Source organism: Vipera berus (genome assembly GCF_964194415.1).
Source record: "Vipera berus genome assembly, chromosome: 6".
Lineage (NCBI taxonomy): Eukaryota > Metazoa > Chordata > Lepidosauria > Squamata > Viperidae > Vipera > Vipera berus.
The window spans coordinates 70,934,730-70,953,611 of NC_138208.1; the positions used below are offsets into that span (position 1 = coordinate 70,934,730).

Here is an 18,882-nt window from a genome sequence, read left to right on the forward strand (position 1 = left end):
GCATTTATCTCTCTGAAAGCTAGCTAAATGATTTAAGAACTAGTTCTCTTGAGTCCACGGGATGCTGGAAACAGCAGCCTGCATATCCTTTTATTTTAAAAGCTTATTAGTGTGTTGAGTGTTCATGTGTTTAATGTTCATGTCAGTCAACTGTTTTATTCTTTTCTGTTAAAACAATTAAAACAATTTATGTGCTTCTGTGTCATGATGCATTGTCCATTTTTACACTGGTTTTCCTCCAAGGAAGTCAGAGTGATGGATATAGGCCTCACCCTTTTTTTTCTTTACCGAAACTTGTAAGGTAGGTTCAACAATAAGACAGAAAGAGACTGACCTAAGTTTGTTTGGTCAGATTCTAATTCCCAGTCTTATCTAGCAGAATGGCTCACTGTTGCTTAGTTCCTCCCTGCAATTGAAGTCTGGTTAAGTACTTTACTAAATTTATGACCATTAGAATGGTTTCTCTATCAGGCTGAGAAACGAAGAACAGCTGCAAACAATTATATCCCTTGTTCTTAAAAAACAGCTAATGGGTAGGTAGGAAGATGATAGATAGAGAGAGAGAGAGAGAGAGAGAGAGAGAGAGAGAGATTTCATTTTTCTTCTTTGAATATTTGGTTCTGTAAATCCCTCTAAGACTTACAGTTGCCATCAATCATTTATTCTGTAAAATTTCAGACTTGCTCTCAGTAAACAAGGTAAATAGGGATAATAATTGGAAGAGAACAGCCCCTATTGATGCTTTGTTGTATTTTTTTAAGAGTATTTGTCCTATGTCCTCCTGCTCAAGATTTCTGTCTTTTTGTTTTCTCTCCGTGATAATTTGTGTTTCCCTTCCAGACTCTGGACTTATAATAAGATTTCTCTGTCTGTATACCTGGTACCAATGTATTTGTGAAAACATGTCTATATATTTGGATATGAAGTTTGCAGTAATTCAGTGGAGGCTTCCAAAATTAAACACTGTACTTCTAAATGGGTTAACTGTTAGCCTGCTTTCATGCAAATTGAAACTTTTGCTAAGATCCTTCCAGGTTCCTGTGTGCCAAATTGCAATTATAAATGAGAATGCAACACAAGAATCTCTAGAGTGCCTGAATATTTTTCCCAGACTATCCAAGTTACTTTTTCGGCAGCTAGTAAAGTTTTTCACTAGTGGCAAATCTAATAATTGCTTATAAAATATTTTACTCTTGAGGTTCAAAATGGAGTGATTTACAAAACTAGACTTCTGGAAAAATGGGTTTAAAAAGATGAGCTAAAGGGCTAAGAATGGTATTACAAATACAGCTTTTGAATGGAGATAAAAATAAAATGCCATGCTGTGCAGCCTTAGGATATCTTATAGATAGCTTGTCTTGAGCCAGAATTTCACAGGCAGTTTGCATGATTGGTATACAATTAATATAATAAATATTTCATTTTCATAATGATAACAGATGATAAGCTACCATTGGTGAGCCTGTTATTTGAGGCATCTGTAGGACAAGTAAGAAAAGGCAAGTTGGCAGCCATGATGTATGATCAAAGCCTCACCTTTCTTTATGAATCCACAACTCTAAATGGGTTAATATTAGGTTTAGAAATATGAGTTTGAGCATGCATATAATTTCTTCCGTGATTTCAAACTAATACATGTGACAATATATTGTTCAGAGCTTTTTCACATATAACACCAAAAGTACCAATTTATATGGATATAAATTGTTTCTTTGTTGTAGAAATGTTGGTTTTATATTCCGAGATGGAGAAATTGAAAACTACATTTAGGGTTTGCTATTAAAACTTCCTTAATATTTTACATAGTGCTTCAACTAAAAAGCATATAACATCCATCAGAGCATTAATAAGCAAAAAAAAAACCTATTGCTTCTCTGTTGCAGTTAAGGAAAGTATTCTGCTGAATTCTGCCTGTCAGTCTTCCAAAATACTTCACTTGCAGAAAAGCAGCTTAGGTTTTTTTTTCTTCCTTACCTTATACTGCTTTCAGAATTCTGTAGAAATTCTTTTTTTCTCCTAACACTGTGCTTCCTTTATGATTATGAGGTGGTGGATGTGTTTGTCATTGTTCTCCCCATCACTCAGCCTGCACTTCCTGCTTTAAAACCCCCTTTGGGTGGAATTTCTACTGATGTCTTCCTTTGGGATTTAATAGAAGTATGGGAAGTTAGGGATGCTGTTGGTGACTGGGAAGATAATTGTATAGACAAATGCAGGGTAAAACACTTACCACAGCTTCCAGCCTTTTGGTGATTAAGAGGTATACAAGAATTTCACCAAAATATTTTACTCTTTTTTGTGGATAAGGGACAAATGCAACCTTTTTTGGCATATTACTTAGAAATCTAAATAACAGCTGTATTAATCTTGTTTTAAAAATAAAATGTAATGACTTGACATTTGTATATGCAGTGAGCTCCCTTCCTTCCTTCCTCCCTCCCTCCCTCCCTCCCTCCAAAGGAAGGTGTAGATTTTATATCATCTGTACTGCATATCCTCCATGAGTAAATGAATATATGTTATTAAAAATAATAAAAGCACTGACAGGTTAATACATTATCTCAAGTTTTTGAATTATAAAGACTGTTTAGTTGATCTGTTTCTCAGTTTTTAAGAAGTCTCATCTCATCTAATAATGGAAATAAATTTTGGTTGAATAAGTAGACAGTTCCCAAAGAGTTTTTCTTCTTTCCGTTTAGTTGTATATAGATCAAGCTGTCTAAAACAACAAGTGGAAAATTTTGGAAAAAATGTAGAGTTCAGGCTGTAGAACAAAGGTGCCCTTGCAATTTAAAGAGACCCAGCACCAGATTTGTAGGTGGAGACTATGGTCAATGAATAAAGGTAAAGGTAAAGGTTCCCCCGCCCATGCGTGCTAGTCGTTTCCAACTCTAGGGGCCAGTGCTCATCTCCGTTTCAAAGCCAAAGAGCCAGCGCTTGTCTGAGGACGTCTCCGTGGTCATGTGGCCAGCATGACTAGATGCCAAAGGCGCACGGAACGCTGTTACCTTCCCACCGTAGTGGTCCCTATTTTTCTACTTGCATTTTTACTTGCTTTCGAACCGCTAGGTTGGCAGAAGTGGGGACGAGTAACAGGCGCTCTGTTACGCAGCACTTGGGATTCGACCCACCAAACTGCCGACCTTCTGATCGACAAGCTCAACGTCCTAACCCACTGAGCCACTGCGTCTCTTGGTCGATGAATACACACATCCTCTATTATACAGTCTGTAGCAGCACACCCCCCAATGCATTCTTCTTTCCTTTTTTCCTTACCCCTATAGCTAGAGACAACATTCTCTACTTCCTGATGTCTATCCCCTCCCCATCCACTGCTTGGAAAAGAGACACTATTCTCTTTTATTCCTCTTACTACTGGCAGTGGGGTTCTTTCTTGGCAGCTAACATTCATTTCCAAACCGATTTAATCCTTAGATAGTCAGTAAGGAATTCACTTTTTATTAGGTTTCCTATACTGTCCTTTGAAATTAATATTTCATCAATTTTCACCAAAAAGACTCTTTGAAAAATATTGAGAGCCCTGTTCACACTAAAGCTTAGTTTATAATTTATCTCACTGCAAAAGAGAATTTGTTTCAAATTTCTCTTGGTAGTGTTTTTGAGTTTGTTGTGGATAATAGCAGGATATTTTATGGCTGTTTCATTTTGCACATCCTTCCAGTACTCTGAAGCTTCCAGTCTGAAAAATCCCCATGAAATGTTTTCTCATCAGGTCTTTCCTTGGGATTTCTTAAAAGTGCTAGAAGCCAAAGGGAATGTAAACATTTGGAGAGATTATAGTAATACCTCCAATCTCTTGGTCACTTTGAAACTAAGCGTGAGAAAAAAATCTCACTTTACCCACAAGTATTTTACAAAATTCTCTTCTTTTAAAAAAAAAATCCCCAAAGGAATTTCTTTTTCATCATATTGAATGGGAACTCATAGAAAAATATATATGTGAATGTTTCTGCATGGCATATATTTGCACACGTGGCACCTTTGTGGTTGCTTGGAATGCAATGTATGTAAAAGATGTTACATGCATGTAAAAGATATTAGATCATAGTATCTTTTATGTGTACAGAATAGAAAACATTTGTGAAATGTTCAGCTTGATATGTAACTCAAAGGAAAGTTATATATACCATCAGCCTGTTGAAGACATAGATGCACCATATATATAGTTATTCCTAGAGTTGGTCTTAATATTCCATTATACAGTAACTGGTGCTGTACAGATTTAAATCATGTTGGTCTAAGACAGGGGTAGGCAACCTTGGCTCTTTTATGACTCGTGGACTTCAACTCCCAGAATTCCTGACCCAGCCACACTGAGGGGAAAGGGAGAGACTTCCAAGCTAAGCCATGCTGGCTCAGGAATTCTGGGAGTTGAAGTTCACAAGTCATAAAAGAGCCAAGGTTGCCTACCCCTGGCCTAAGAGGAGATACTGTAGTCTCACAGCCTGGGAATTAGGTTACAAAATCTTTGGTTCTTGCAACAGAGATAACTACTGCATGGATAAATGATTATTGGAGTTAACATTTTTATGGATAAATATTCTGATTTTTATGAGCAGCATGGTAGGCTAGAGCAGAGCTTTTCAACCTTTTCACCCATTGTACCACTTTTAGGATATGGCAGCATCCGAGTACCACCAGTCACCTAGCAAGGTGTCAAAAACCTGATGACCAAAAAAAAAAAGGGGGGGGGGGAAGTGATGAAGTACAGGTAGTCCTCGACTTACAACAGTTCACTTAGGGACTGTTCAAAGTTACAATGGCACTGAAAAAAGTGGCCCCCCCAAGCCACAGCTAAGCAAGACACCTGCCTGCCCGCCCGGCGGTGCTTTTCCTCCTGTCCGAGGTTTTCATTGTTATGAGCATTTCTGTTGAGGATTGGCAGTGGGGGTGGGGTGGGGGGTGTTTGGTTTTTATTTCCCCCCCCCCCTCTGCTGGGTGGTTGCAGCAGGTTTTAGTCACTTCACATGACCCTGGGACACTGTGACCATCATAAATATGAATCAGTTGCCAAGCATCTGAACGTAAATCACAAGACCCTGGAGATGCTGCAACATTCCAGCTGATCGGTGCTTCTTCTGGGCTCAGAAGCGCCAGGATCAGCGCCGAGCTCCAGCTGGAGACTGGCACTGATCCTGGGGCTTCCGCTGAGCCCTGACAGCCCTGCAGCTCCAGCCATCTCGCTCAGGCTTGTGCGGTGCTGCCACCGGTTCAGCTCATTCCCCTCCCCCACTACCACTTTTCTAGGACGGTCGCATACCACATGCCAGGTGCCAATGTACCACAGGTGGTACCCGTACCACTGGTTGAAAAGCCCTGGCCTAGAGGTTAAGAGGCTTGCCTCACACTCAGGAGGCTGAGAGTTCAATCCTGGCTGATGTTTCTCTATCTGGGGACAAAGAGAAGATATCTGAGGCAAACACCACGTGGTGCCAGGAAGGGCATCCAGCCAGTAAACACTCAGCTCCATTTAGTTACCCAGATTCCACCCCGAATAAAAGGATGAAAAAGTCATAAAAAGAAAAAAAATCTTGATTTTTGTCAGTGGTATGGCCAACAAATGTTTGCAGATTATGCTTTTCCCAACATAGAAAGCTGTGATAGGGAAAGAAAGCTCTACCAGTTGAACTCAGGCCAGTCACTTACATAAAAGGGAAGGCAGTACCTATAATAATCTATATAAAAGAGAGTACTCATAAATAAATCCTCTTTTTTTCAGAACATAACCTGATTGTGTTAGCAGTTTGATTCCTTGTGCTTTCTTACATAATCATATTATTATTTTGCAATGGTTAATGTTTTCTTCTGATGCTGTTCCTCCACAGAGCCCCTGAAATCATCCTTGGTTTACCCTTCTGTGAAGCAATTGACATGTGGTCTTTGGGATGTGTCATTGCAGAGCTTTTTTTGGGCTGGCCATTATATCCAGGAGCTTCAGAATATGATCAGGTTGGTATTGTTGGTTTTGTTGCTATTGTTGTTATTGTTTGGACAAATATGTTAACTCTTCTGCTGCAAGGGTGACGTACTTCATGAATTTAATGAGAAATTCTCTTCCATCAGTAATGGGAAATGGAAAGATACTTTTCATCTTGATTATTTATTTATTTATTTATTCATTCATTCATTCATTCATTCATTCATTCATTCATTGGGTTAGGACGCTGAGCTTGTCGATCAGAAGGTCGGCAGTTTGGCGGGTCGAATCCCAAGTGCTGCGTAACAGAGTGAGCGCCTGTTACTCGTCCCAGCTTCTGCCAACCTAGCAGTTCGAAAGCACGTAAAAATGCAAGTAGAAAAATAGGGACCACTATGGTGGGAAGGTAACAGCGTTCCGTGCACCTTTGGTGTCTAGTCATGCCGGCCACATGACCACGGAGACGTCCTTGGACAAGCGCTGGCATGAGCACCGGCCCCTAGAGTCGGAAACGACTAGCACGCATGTGCGGGGGAACCTTTACCTTTACCTTATTCCCGGAGGACTCAGGGCGGTTTACAGGGCAGCAGAATACCAATTCGTCAAGTGCACTCTCCCAATTCAAATACCTCCTTGGTATTTTTACAACAAAAGATCTCAGTCAGGGTAGGGAAATTGTGGCCTTCCACGTGTTCATGAATTATAATTTTGGCAACCTCCAGCAATGGACCAATAGTTGGTGTTTCTGGGAGTTGTACTTTGGCAGCACGTTGAGTTTGTAAAATCTATGAGTTAAAAGTCAAAGTACAAAAGTAATTTCTGAGAAGTGCTCAACTTAGGCATTTAGCTGAATTCATGGAGGACTTCAAAAACCTACTCTTTCTGATTCTGCAAGATCAGCTGAAGGTCTAATGTGTGTATTTGCATTGACCTGAAAATGTGAATTGCTTTCCATTTAATTCTGGACTCTTAATAAAAGAAGCATCAGATCATGCAGAAAGCTATATTAACACTCAAGTAAACACAAATACAGTGTTCCTACAAACTGCCAGTTAGATGTGTAGAGGTTGCTGACAAAATGGGCCAAAGCCTGTATCTAATCTCTGTCTAGCTTTGGTTCTGTGCACTCAATTGAAATGCTTGAACAGAGCTCAGGCATACCAACAAAGGCTAATATAATGACACTCTTACATCTATTCTTCTCCAAGCCAGTTCTGTGTATTAAACTCTCAGGATTTCTTCATATAGCTGTTAGCAAAAGATGTTAACAGTGCAGATATCTAGAAAGCACCCAGCTTAGGGAAGACTACGCTGTTTTTCATCTGTCTCCAAATTTTAACCTTCCCATTTCCAGTTAATTATAATTGCCTTGCCCTGTTAGCATGAAATGATCTTATATTTTCACTGCTGAGGTATGTTTTGTTATTTTTGGACCTCTACATCTGAGCTGTCAAAATTCAGTGTTAAAGAGTTTTCTATATCTCTTTGCTGTCATCTAATGATTGTCTGGAATTTTTTTTTTGCAGTCCAGATATAGTAGCCCTACTTATTCTCTGTAACGTTTAGGAATAGTGTTTCTTTAGTAGCACTTTGCATAAATGTGCTCTCAATCAAGAATTTCATTTTCAAAAAAAAAAAAAGAGAGAGAGAGAACACTGTCTAAATGGCAGTCTGGTCAGTGGTAAGGGAATTCTTGCTCCCTTCTCTTCCTGAAAAAGATAGGTGGACTGAGATGCCCATTGCATGATTATTTGGGACAAACTAATTTTGCACTGCCAAGACATACAAATGTGGTAAGTAAACTGGAGAGAAGGAGGTCTCAATTAGCTACATTTGCATAAACAAAAGCTTATTTCTCATTTACTCAACCATGGAAGTTCTAATTATTATGCAAAGGTCATGTAGTGAATTTACAGCTATAATGTATGCCAAAGGTCTGTCCCATCAGTTTTGAGTTTCCACACTTTTCTAATTTATTGCTATGAAATGCTGCCAAATGTGGCATGGAAGATGGATGCAACACGAAACTTCACTCTCCTTAGTTTTATTCAGGAAGATCCCTATTTATGCTTGTGAGACATGTTAACACAGAGAATAATAATCCACACATTGAATTAGTATTAGAAATTAAAATATACTGAATACCCTAAAAAGCCAATTTGCATGAAAGTAAAACCTGTGTTATTAAATAGTAGGAACTCTTACATTAATTTAAAGGGTTACAATTTTTATGAGACAAGCTTTCATTACATACTGTATGTGATATGCAAATGAGGGAATTGCTATAGTTTCTGCAATTCATTTCCAAATGTCCTATTTATAGGCCCCAAACAATGGATTTAGAGATTTCTTGTAACTTGGGTTGAATTTTCCATGTATCTAATGAAATAGGGGATCATTTAGGGCATAAGGTTCAATCACATCACTCATCAGAGAAATCCAGATTAAAGTATCCCTAACAGATGTCTATCTCTAATACACTCTGAAATAATTAATTTTCTAGTACCATAACTTTCTTTGATACTTTTACTCCTTTCAGGTTATAAACCAATTTCATATTTAAAAACTTATTAAAAAGGAAAATACTAAGTAGGCTTAATATTTTACTATTGTTGGAGCACTGTTCTAGAAAGGGACTTGGGACAGATGGAGCAAATCTCACTTGTCAGGGAGGTAGAAGCTGCAACGGAAGTATTCTGTCCTTTATGTGGATCAGGTAGGAGTTGGCTACAAAATGAAACTTCCCTTGATAATATTAACAAATCTCAGAAATCTAAATATGATCTTGCTAAGGATGTTCCTAGTGAAGGGTTAGGTAGTGGTACCAATCAAAATCATTCTGCAGCTATTCTGTGTTTTTCTCTTAATGGTTTTTGCTTTGTTTGTTTTTGTATTTTGTGGATAGCAAAGTAGATCAAAGGAATAGTGGAAACAGTTCGTTAACAGTTCTACTTGAAGTATGTCATCTGGACCCCTGGAAAATCCTGTCATTGAAACAGGTCATTGACCTTGAGCAGAAATTTTGGATTAAAATCAATATTTGCAGATGACAATTGCTGGAAACTACATTTAATTCTTGGTTTCTGCACAAAATCAATTTCTGCTTTGCCATTGGCCAGCATGGATTTAGCATTGGTTTGCCTAGAGCCTGCAGGGTTTAAATTATTCTGCAAGAATACGCATAATTAGCATATGCATGGGGAGGTAGGGAAAACTAATGTCTGAGCGTCAAATATATTCAGTTGTAACTGCGCACGTAAATCCTTTAGGAGGTCAAACAGCTGAATGTCCTCAGTTCAAAATCCATCCTGTCATTCCTTTTGTCTGCACTAAAGTATTGCTCTGCACTAAAGTAATTGTCTATCTCATCTTTCCCTCTTTCTGGTTTATTGCCACTGCTATATTATTTATTTCCAGAAGCAGCAGAAGTTTGTGTTGTAGTTGCAAAACATACTTACAGTTTTAAAACTTACTTACACACACACACACTCCAGCATTTTAAAGAAAGTGTGTATTTTATATTAAATTAAGATGTCCCACGTAATGAAGTAAGTTCTAGTATATAAACACGGGCAGATGTCTCACTAGGTAGTATTGTTTGCCACACTTATTACTGTTGACTTGGATTCTTCAAATCTCAAACCCAGATACTGTATATTTCTATTGTTTACTGTCTGATCCTTTTTAAATTTTAAATTTCAGGTATAAAAACTGAGACTTAGGATCTACATTAAACCTATTGTCACATTTCTGGATGCTGATGGTCATTTTGATACAGATTCCTTCCTACTCATATTGTTCTAATCACTGGGTCCTTGTGCATCTTTTGACACAGTTACAACTTCCTTCTCCCCCTTTGGGTCTATCAGTTATTAAACAATGCAGCACATACAAATCCTCTTAAAGTTAATATTTGAGGATCAAAGCCAGAGTTGTAAATGTTCTGTTGCCAATAAAGCACAACCTTGGAGCATGTATGCTTTCTTTGTATAGGATTATTACCTTTCCTTTATCTTTATAAGCTATGAACAAAATGATACACACCATAAGCTTGAAAGGCTAATATAGTGGTGTGGTGGGATTTTAATAGAGAAAAGAAAGATAACGTTATAGCACCCTAGTAATTTAGACTTTTAATACGTAGCCAACATTATTAATGGTTGAAATCTGTGGGCCTTGTCCTCTCTTTCAAATCCTTGATTTGAGTAGCACTTTCTGTGCCTTTTGTTTTATTTCTGTATTTTCTTTCGTTGTTAAATATGCACACAAATATGTTTACCTCATTGGGCAGAGATTCTGATACAGATCTCAGTGAAATTATCCTGGTCTCCTCTTTCTCTTACAGATCCGATATATTTCACAGACACAAGGCTTGCCAGCTGAATATTTGTTAAGTGCAGGAACAAAGACCACAAGATTTTTCAATAGGGACACTGATTCACCATATCCACTGTGGAGGCTAAAGGTAAGGTGCTGTTTTTGTGGTTTTTTTAAGCCTCCTTAGACCCTGCATTTCATAGTATTGAAATATTGCTGATATATTTGGTAAAATTATAATGTTGTGCTGATGCAGAGTCCCTGCAATCAGAGAATCCATTTTGGTCTGTCTAGAGGGGTTTATTTATTTAATTACATTTATTGTAACCTAATTATTGAACTGAAGAAACTTCTTGGATGAGAAACATATTCAAGGAAAAACAGTCCAGTTGTCTTTTGAAAAAGCACTTTTGGGGTACATTTATTATAGCTGCCTACTTGCAGCAGCTTGTGCTAGACAAGTTAAGCTGTGTCATGTACAATAAGGCATTCATACTTAAGAATCAGAAGTACGTTCGTTCATCAAAATTTTATGAATTATATCAAGTACAAATTCTTTCTGCCTGTCTTGCTACTATTGGTTTGGAAGACAGAAAGCTTTTACTGGAGATTATCTTGTTACTCAAGACTTCCTGGCTCAAATTCTGTAATTTCTAGTATAATCTTATGAAGAGAAACCGTAATCATATTTTACTGAACATGGTATCTCCAACATTACTGCCTCCCATTAATATAGCCAATGCAGTCTCATTTCACTGCAATATCAGAAGATAATATCAGGGACTTTTGACCCTGAGGGAAGACAAGGATGAGAAATCTTTACAATGGCTGAGGGGTTGCATTCATTTCTGCAGAGATTCATGTCATGGCAGCAGAAACAATCAAAACCAAAAATAGTTAAAGGAATAGTGTTTATTTCCTTCCCATATCCCCTCCCTTTTTCTATATCTTTCCCCAACCCACCTGCATGAGGAGGATAAGAGGAGTTCAGCAGGTGCCATATCTAGGTCAAGAGTCCATTTCCTTACAATAAGACCATGTGTTGCTGAACCTACTTTCTACATATGATGAAAAATATTGTAATGATTTAAAATAATGAAAATATTTATTTTCATTCCCTTGCAACTCTTATGTGTGATGGCCAACGTACCTATAATAAAATAATATTATGTTGGGATTATGCTTAAAGCAGTGGCAAATTATGTATCATTCACTTGAGTAAGAAATAGACTAGTGTATAGTGAAATGCTGATTTTACTGTCTTTTGGGTTGATTCTGGGCAGACACCAGATGACCATGAGGCAGAGACGGGTATTAAGTCAAAAGAAGCAAGAAAGTATATTTTCAACTGTTTGGATGACATGGCACAGGTAAGAATATTGCCGGGATATCACATTTATCAGTAACAAAATAAGTAAATAAAAACAATGCATTCTTCCATTAGTCCAAAAGAACTGTAGATAAATTAAACCTATAGTAGCTTAATTTGCTTTTCAACCTGTATCATTGTCAACAAAGGCGCTTCTTATGACATTTTCCTTATAGAGAAGATCAGTAAATCACAAATTTTAAGCTCCTATCCCCACTACAATACATAAGGTAAAGTAAAGTTTCCCCCGCACGTGCGTGCTAGTCGTTTCCGACTCTAGGGGCCGGTGCTCATCTCCGTTTCAAAGCCGAAGAGCCAGCGCTTGTCCGAGGACATCTCCGTGGTCATGTGGCCAGCATGACTAGACGCCAAAGGCGCACGGAACGCTGTTACCTTCCCACTCACCCACAAAAGTGAAATTTGTTCTAGAACTGAGATTGAGATTTTTAAAAAGGGATGCTTAACTACATAAACTCTCTACACACACATTATATTTTATATATTGGCAGCCCTCCCCCTTTTTAAGGTGTAGTGGTTATGCTTAAGGTTCAGTGTTTATGTCTCTTTATCCAGAATGGGGAAGTCCATCAGTACAGGTAGTCCTCAACGTATGACCACAGTTGAGCCTAACATTTCTGTTGCTAAGTGAGACATTTGTTAAGTGAACTTACAGCCCTTCTTGTCACAGTCGTTAAGTAAATCACTGCAGATGTTAAGTTAGTAACCCAGTTGTTAATTGGATCTGGCTTACCCCCTTGAGTTTGATTGTGAGAAGGTCACAAAAGGGGATGACATGGCCCTGGGATAATGCAACCGTCATAAATATGAACCAGTTGCCAAGAGTCTGACTTTTGATCATGTGACCATGGGAATGCTGCAGTGATTGTAAGTGTGAAAAATGGCCATACGTCCCTTTTTTCCGTGCCATTGTAACTTTGAATGGTCACTAAATGGACTGTTGTAAATTGAGGACTACATATATACTAGACAGGGCTCTGCAATACATGCAACTTAAAACAGATCTCATAATATTGTACAGCAGGTACTGGCCGTCCAGTTTATTCAACAGAGAAGTTGATGTGGAAAACATTACTATGATTGAAAATTATAATCTTAGTAGAATTTACTGCACATTAAACCTACATAAGAGAAAGCAACATTTTTTGTACATGCATTTAGAATAGCTACTACTCCAATGTTCATTGGAAGCCTATACCTCCCCAAAGACTCTACCTCTGTGGAAGAGTGAAGAAGAACCTGCAGATTTGATTAGTTCAGACTTTCTAGAAATCTGTATCTGCTACTGATTTGAATTTCCCTTCCAGGTAAATATGACAACGGATTTAGAAGGAAGTGATATGTTGGTGGAAAAGGCAGACCGGAGGGAGTTCATAGATCTGCTAAAGAAAATGTTGACCATAGACGCAGATAAGAGGATAACACCTATTGAAACACTCAATCACCCATTTGTCACCATGACACACCTGCTTGATTTTCCCCATAGCACCCAGTAAGTTTCTTTCGGTCTACTTTGTGTTGGCAATTTTGGAGTGGGGAGGAGTGAATAATGGGATGCAGGGAAGAGTTAATTGATAAGTTGCCCGATGTGCCTCTTGGGATGGTAGCAGGTTTTGCACATACATGGCAGCCAAGCAGAATTTAGAGACCCAGAAAGCTGTTCACATGACAAGAACATTTTCATGATCTTTAGCTGGCAGCTCTTCTCCTAGAAATGGTTTATTATGAGTTATTTTAATAGCTCTGGAGTCATGAGATATTATTTAAGAATGGCATTTCTGGTTCTTTGCTCCAGTGATTTATTCATCTGTTCCTGAGCTGCTTCAACTATTTCATTGTTAAGTCAGTAACTGTTAGGAAACCTGGATGGTGACTCACCTCCAATAACAAGAAGGCAAAAGTATTTTGTTCCTCTTATTTTCTAGAGCAGCGTGCCTGGCTGAGGAATTCTGGGAATTGAAGTCCACAAGTCATAAAAGGGCCAAGTTTGAAGACCCCTGTTCTAGAGGCAGGCTTAGAGATATGAGAAAGTTTTGGGGGAGAAATCATGGAAGCTTTTTTGAAGGGTCATAGGCATGTTACCTGAAACACAGGGCAACTGTTGAACATGGTAGACAATAAATTGAGTATTTTTTTTCTTGACAGAATTTAAGACACCTTGACTTGTGCTACGATACCACACCATTGTAGCCTTGTGCTATGATACCACACCATTCACATCACTAGCTACCTCCATGCAAAACAAAAACAAAAACCCAACCCAAACCCTCAATTATTAGATCACAACCCAAGGATGTGTGTGGCATGAGCAGGGTGTGTGGATATTTTCACATAAAAATGCAGTTCTATGCTAGGAAATGAATCAGTGAGAATCTGTGAAGAATTATTGATGCCTTTGAGATTCCATCTCAGAATAGATAATTGGACTAGTTGTCTTTAAAAATGTCTTCCAAACTGATGATTATTTTTGCTTGCATTAATGCTGTTCATTCTATTTTTCTTAGTAATTTGTAAATTATTTTTGTTTTAAATGTAGCCCTGGAATAACTTTCTACAAATAAGATATGGTATACTGACTTGACAGAATAGTACGGATTATATCAATATTTGATTGTAGAAAATGATGGGGCAAAAAATGTAAAAAATATGTAGTTTCTCCTTACTACAGGACGTAATGGGTTTTTGCAAAGGTTCAGCTTTGGCACTGTTCACTGGAATGACAGAAAAGGAAAAATAAATTCTAGCATTTTCAGGATATTTGGAGTTCTTAAGATTTGTTTCAAGGCCAGGTGACCTTAGAGCTATAATAAAACTCAGAACGGAGCAATCATCTGAGAATGCATGGTAGAAGAAGCAGTGATTCTAACAACTCATGGTATTTGCATAATTGTTGTTCAGAAAATTAAAGAATTTATCTGTTGAAGCCTTGGGTTATATTCTTAACAGCAGCTGTATCTATTACATAAACTTATTTTTCATAGCTGCCCTTAAAGAATCCTGGTGGATCAATGGTGGATATGGTAATATTTTAGTATGACTGCTTATCATTCCAGACAGAAACTACAATTCCAGCTCTCCCTGGGGAAAAATAATGACTACAAATAATTTTTATGTTGGTGATATAGTTCTATTTGTAATGAATAGAGAGTTTGCTTTTGGCACTAAGTAGCTGGGTTTACAATTTGTATTAAATCATGGCTTGTTTTAAGCCTGGTTTATTGAATAAGACACATTAGCTGAGCTCATGTCTCTTACGAAGACAGATGTGATTTCCTCCATCAGTTAAATTACTGCTAATCTTTGGTTCTCCTTCTTCTTAAATAGTGTTAAGTCCTGTTTTCAAAACATGGAGATTTGCAAGCGGAGAGTAAATATGTATGACACTGTGAATCAGAGCAAAACACCATTCATCACCCATGTAGCCCCAAGCACATCAACAAATTTAACCATGACCTTCAATAACCAGCTCAATACAGTTCATAACCAGGTAAGAGAAATTATTGTGATGGTCTAACTTGGTGGGCTTCTTCTTTCTTTTAAGGGAAGAGATCTTCCAATATGTTTCTTTTTCTTTTAATTTATAATCTCATAACTCAAGTAGACATTAGAGATATAGACTATGGATGGCCTAAGATCACTCAGAAACTGTGGATGACCAAGATTTGACTCTGGTCGTTTTCATTCTAACTCATTGTGACAACCCATCTTCCTCCAAAAAACGTTTTCTCAATGATCATTTTAGTAGCTAATGACATTTGTGACTAAACTCCCAATTAGCAAGGCTTGCTAGTCTCTTCCTTTTTTGGCTTTCTATCACATGCATATACGCAATACTGACATCATACATGCAAGCAGAAAAAGATGGAAAGAAGAAAAGATCTTAGGGACAAAATGGGATTTGGTCCTTGGGGTGGAAATTTTGCAAAGCTCCTCTAATTTTGCCTTCATGGTTGTGACCTTATTGGAAACATTTTGCGAAATCTCAAAAAAGTCTTCAGTGTTCTGCTGGCTTCTTCTTCAATCACATCACCATGGACATTTGTGAAGAAGAACAGATTAGCCAATAGAAGGATGGCTAAAAGTGCCTGACAGCATTAGAATGCAAATGCTGCAACTTATGTACTTATATAAGATGTCAGGATACAAGTGCTTAATTATGTCCTTTTTTATGGTCATTAGTCATCTAGGCAGTTTGTTGCTTAATTTAATACAAAAGGAAATGACTTTTTTTAAAATATTATTTTTGGACCATAGATTCTTTTTTAAGGAAAAGAATCTGGATTATTTTGGGTTGTTGTTTTTTTGTTTTAAATTTTTTTAAAAAAAATCATGACAGTAGTGTTGGGATTCCTCTTAACATTATTAATAAAGTCTCATTAATACTCCTAATTTTTTGCATTGCAAAAATTAACAACTAAGAAAATCAATCACATTTATGAAATAACAAGTAGGGAAAAAGATCAAAATATGTGATGGAGACATTTCTACTTCATTCTAATTGGTGAAAGGTATAATCAAAATCAAATAATCCTTAATGAATTGCATTTTCTGAAGCAAAGGAGGAAGGACGACAGATTCTGTGTACCGTGAAATATTCTTCAGTTACTAAAGGAAATTTAAGGAATTCAATTTATAGCAAAATGAATGCAGGACTGAACGATCAAGAAGAAAACAAAGTTTCAGCTAGAAATGCAATCATGAATAAGTACAAATAATGGCTTTTGTCTATGACTTTTAAGGACAAGAACCAGAAAAAGTTGCTAGTGATTAGAAACTGTGAACTGAGGTACTTGGATTCAGTTATTAGCTTTTCCTGTAAGGAAGAGAAAGTGAGAGCAGTCAAACTAGCGTACCAGGAAAAAAAAACACTGGAATGTTAAAATGAAGCTGACATAAAACAGTTTCCTTGTCAATAGTCTGTGGAAATGTTTTAATAAATAATTTTTTCCATCACACCTCCTCAGATGGAAGGGATGGAAAGTAATCCGTCAAACCACTCTTAAAACCACTGCAGTTCTCCAGATGCTTAGAATTCTTCCAATTCTAAAAAAATAATAATTCTAAACTAGAGTTTTGGTCCTAGAGCAAGATGTCTTGAAATTTTTTAAAAAAAGTCTTGAAATAATAAACATCCAATATCTGAAGCCACACATTTAGGGTTAGAACTAGAGAAAATGCTGGACTCATCATAGGTATGAGTTGTATTTCTATAGAAAAATCCTGTCCTCAAGCAATATTATCTACATATAAGATCCCTTTGTGTTTTATACATCCCAAGCTACAACTTGATCACAATTGGAAAAACCAAATCAACCTGCTTGTGGAGCATGTAACTCCAGAAAGTGAGCCATGTCACAAAGAACCAAGAACAGATCAACACACATGCAGTGTATTACTAAGGATGAATGATCTAGAAATATTTATTCATTTTTCAGATGCACAGTCTTGAATCTTTCTATATGGACAATTGGACTATCTTTGGGGGTTGTAGTCTCGATGTCTGGGGTTGTGATCATAATCAGTTGGTACAGGTAGTACTCGACTTATGACCTCAACTGAGCCCAAAATGTCTGTTGCTAAGTGAGGCATTTGTTAAGTGAGTTTTGCCCCATTTTATAACCTTCCTTGCCGCAGTTGCTAAGTGAATCACTGCAGTTGTTAAGTTAGTAACATGGTTGTTAAGTGAATCTGGCTTCCCCTTTGGCTTTGCTTATCAGAAGATTGCAAAAGGGTCATCACATGACCCCGGGACACTGCACCCGTCATAAATATGAATCATTTGCCAAACGTCTGAATTTTGATTACGTGACCATGAAGATGCTACAACGGCCATAAGTGTGAAAATTGTTCATAAGTCATTTTTTTCAATGCTGTTGTAACTTCAAACAGTCGTCACTAAATGTACTGCTATAAGTCGAGGACTACCTATAGTCGCAAGGGGTACATAATGAATCAAGTTAAACTCTATTATCCTTATTCATCTTTAGCTTCCTCCCTGCTTTGTTTTTTTAAACCTTTTCTACCTTTCAAGGTTTTATTTATGTGCCTTATTTATCTTTTCTTTTGGAAACTAGCTTTCCCCAACATTACCATCGCCTTCATATTTTGTTTTTATTTTATTTTAAATCCCATAATTCCTTTAGGCCACCACTCTGGCTCCCACCTCCACCACCAGTGCCACTATTTCCTTAGCCAACCCTGATGTCTCCATACTAAACTACCAATCTGCACTCTACCAGCCCTCGGCAGCGTCCATGGCCGCGGTGGCTCAGAGGAGTGTCCCTCTGCAGACAGGTACAGCGCAGATATGTGCTCGTCCTGACCCTTTCCAGCAAGCCCTTATCGTGTGTCCTCCAGGTTTTCAAGGTAAGAATGCTTCAGATTCCTTTCTCTTGTTAAATGCTGCTATTACTTAAAGTGAGGATAGGCACAATGGAAAACAAGTGTGCCCTATAGATTCTGAAATGTGTCCTGATTGCTCTGATGTTTTTGAAATGTCTTCAGAAAAACCATATTGACTGTATGAGGCTGATACATTTGCATGTAAGAAAGCATGCATGAAAATAGGTCACCCACACAGACCCTCAAGAATATTGAATCCATGACAAACTGCTACAGGAATAACATGATCATTCTTGCTGGGTGGTAATAAAACTGAGTTGGATCAATTTCCATCCTAAATACTATTGGATGGGGGAGGAATGGCATAACTATTAGGAATATCCTATAGCTGCTAAGCTCTTATTTATTGTTCACGCTAAGAACCGCTTGTTGTTCTGGCAAAACAACAACGGAATGCAATGTTTCCATGTTGCAATAAATACAATAAGCTGAGTTCATACAACACACTGAATCAAAATCAAATAAAGCATACTATAGGTTAGTGCAAAATCAAATAAAGTATGCTACAGGCAAGTCAATAGCTAACAGTTTCAAGATTAATACTTTAGAGTCTATGGCCTTTCAGAACTTCTGGTGGGTATGTTATTTCTGTCTGTAGGGAACTATAGCTAATCTGAAAAACCACCATTTTTTCTACAATACAAAATATGTGTTTTTTCATTGACATGTATAGGATTGCACAACACATTAGGAAAGCTGACTTGGCAAGATGGTCTCAGATGGAAAATTTCTCCATATGTCAGTATATGAATGCACTGACAGATGATATCTACAGCATCAATATTCTCAGCTTGGTTATCATATTACCTGACATTTACCAATTTCCTAGGCAATTTTT

The 18,882-nt window shown here is 37.6% G+C and overlaps 1 protein-coding gene across 2 annotated transcripts in view; it reads left to right on the forward strand.

The window, feature by feature from the left end:
- The window catches only part of HIPK2 (homeodomain interacting protein kinase 2), a 146,117-nt gene that overhangs the window by 100,076 nt on the left and 27,159 nt on the right, over positions 1-18,882 (forward strand). For both annotated transcript variants that reach the window (XM_081331054.1, XM_081331055.1), the window contains exons 3-8: positions 5,847-5,970; positions 10,284-10,403; positions 11,539-11,625; positions 12,950-13,134; positions 14,967-15,129; positions 17,786-18,008. In XM_081331054.1, the coding sequence (XP_081187180.1) occupies positions 5,847-5,970; positions 10,284-10,403; positions 11,539-11,625; positions 12,950-13,134; positions 14,967-15,129; positions 17,786-18,008 (902 nt within the window). The remainder of the gene's footprint in view (positions 1-5,846; positions 5,971-10,283; positions 10,404-11,538; positions 11,626-12,949; positions 13,135-14,966; positions 15,130-17,785; positions 18,009-18,882) is intronic.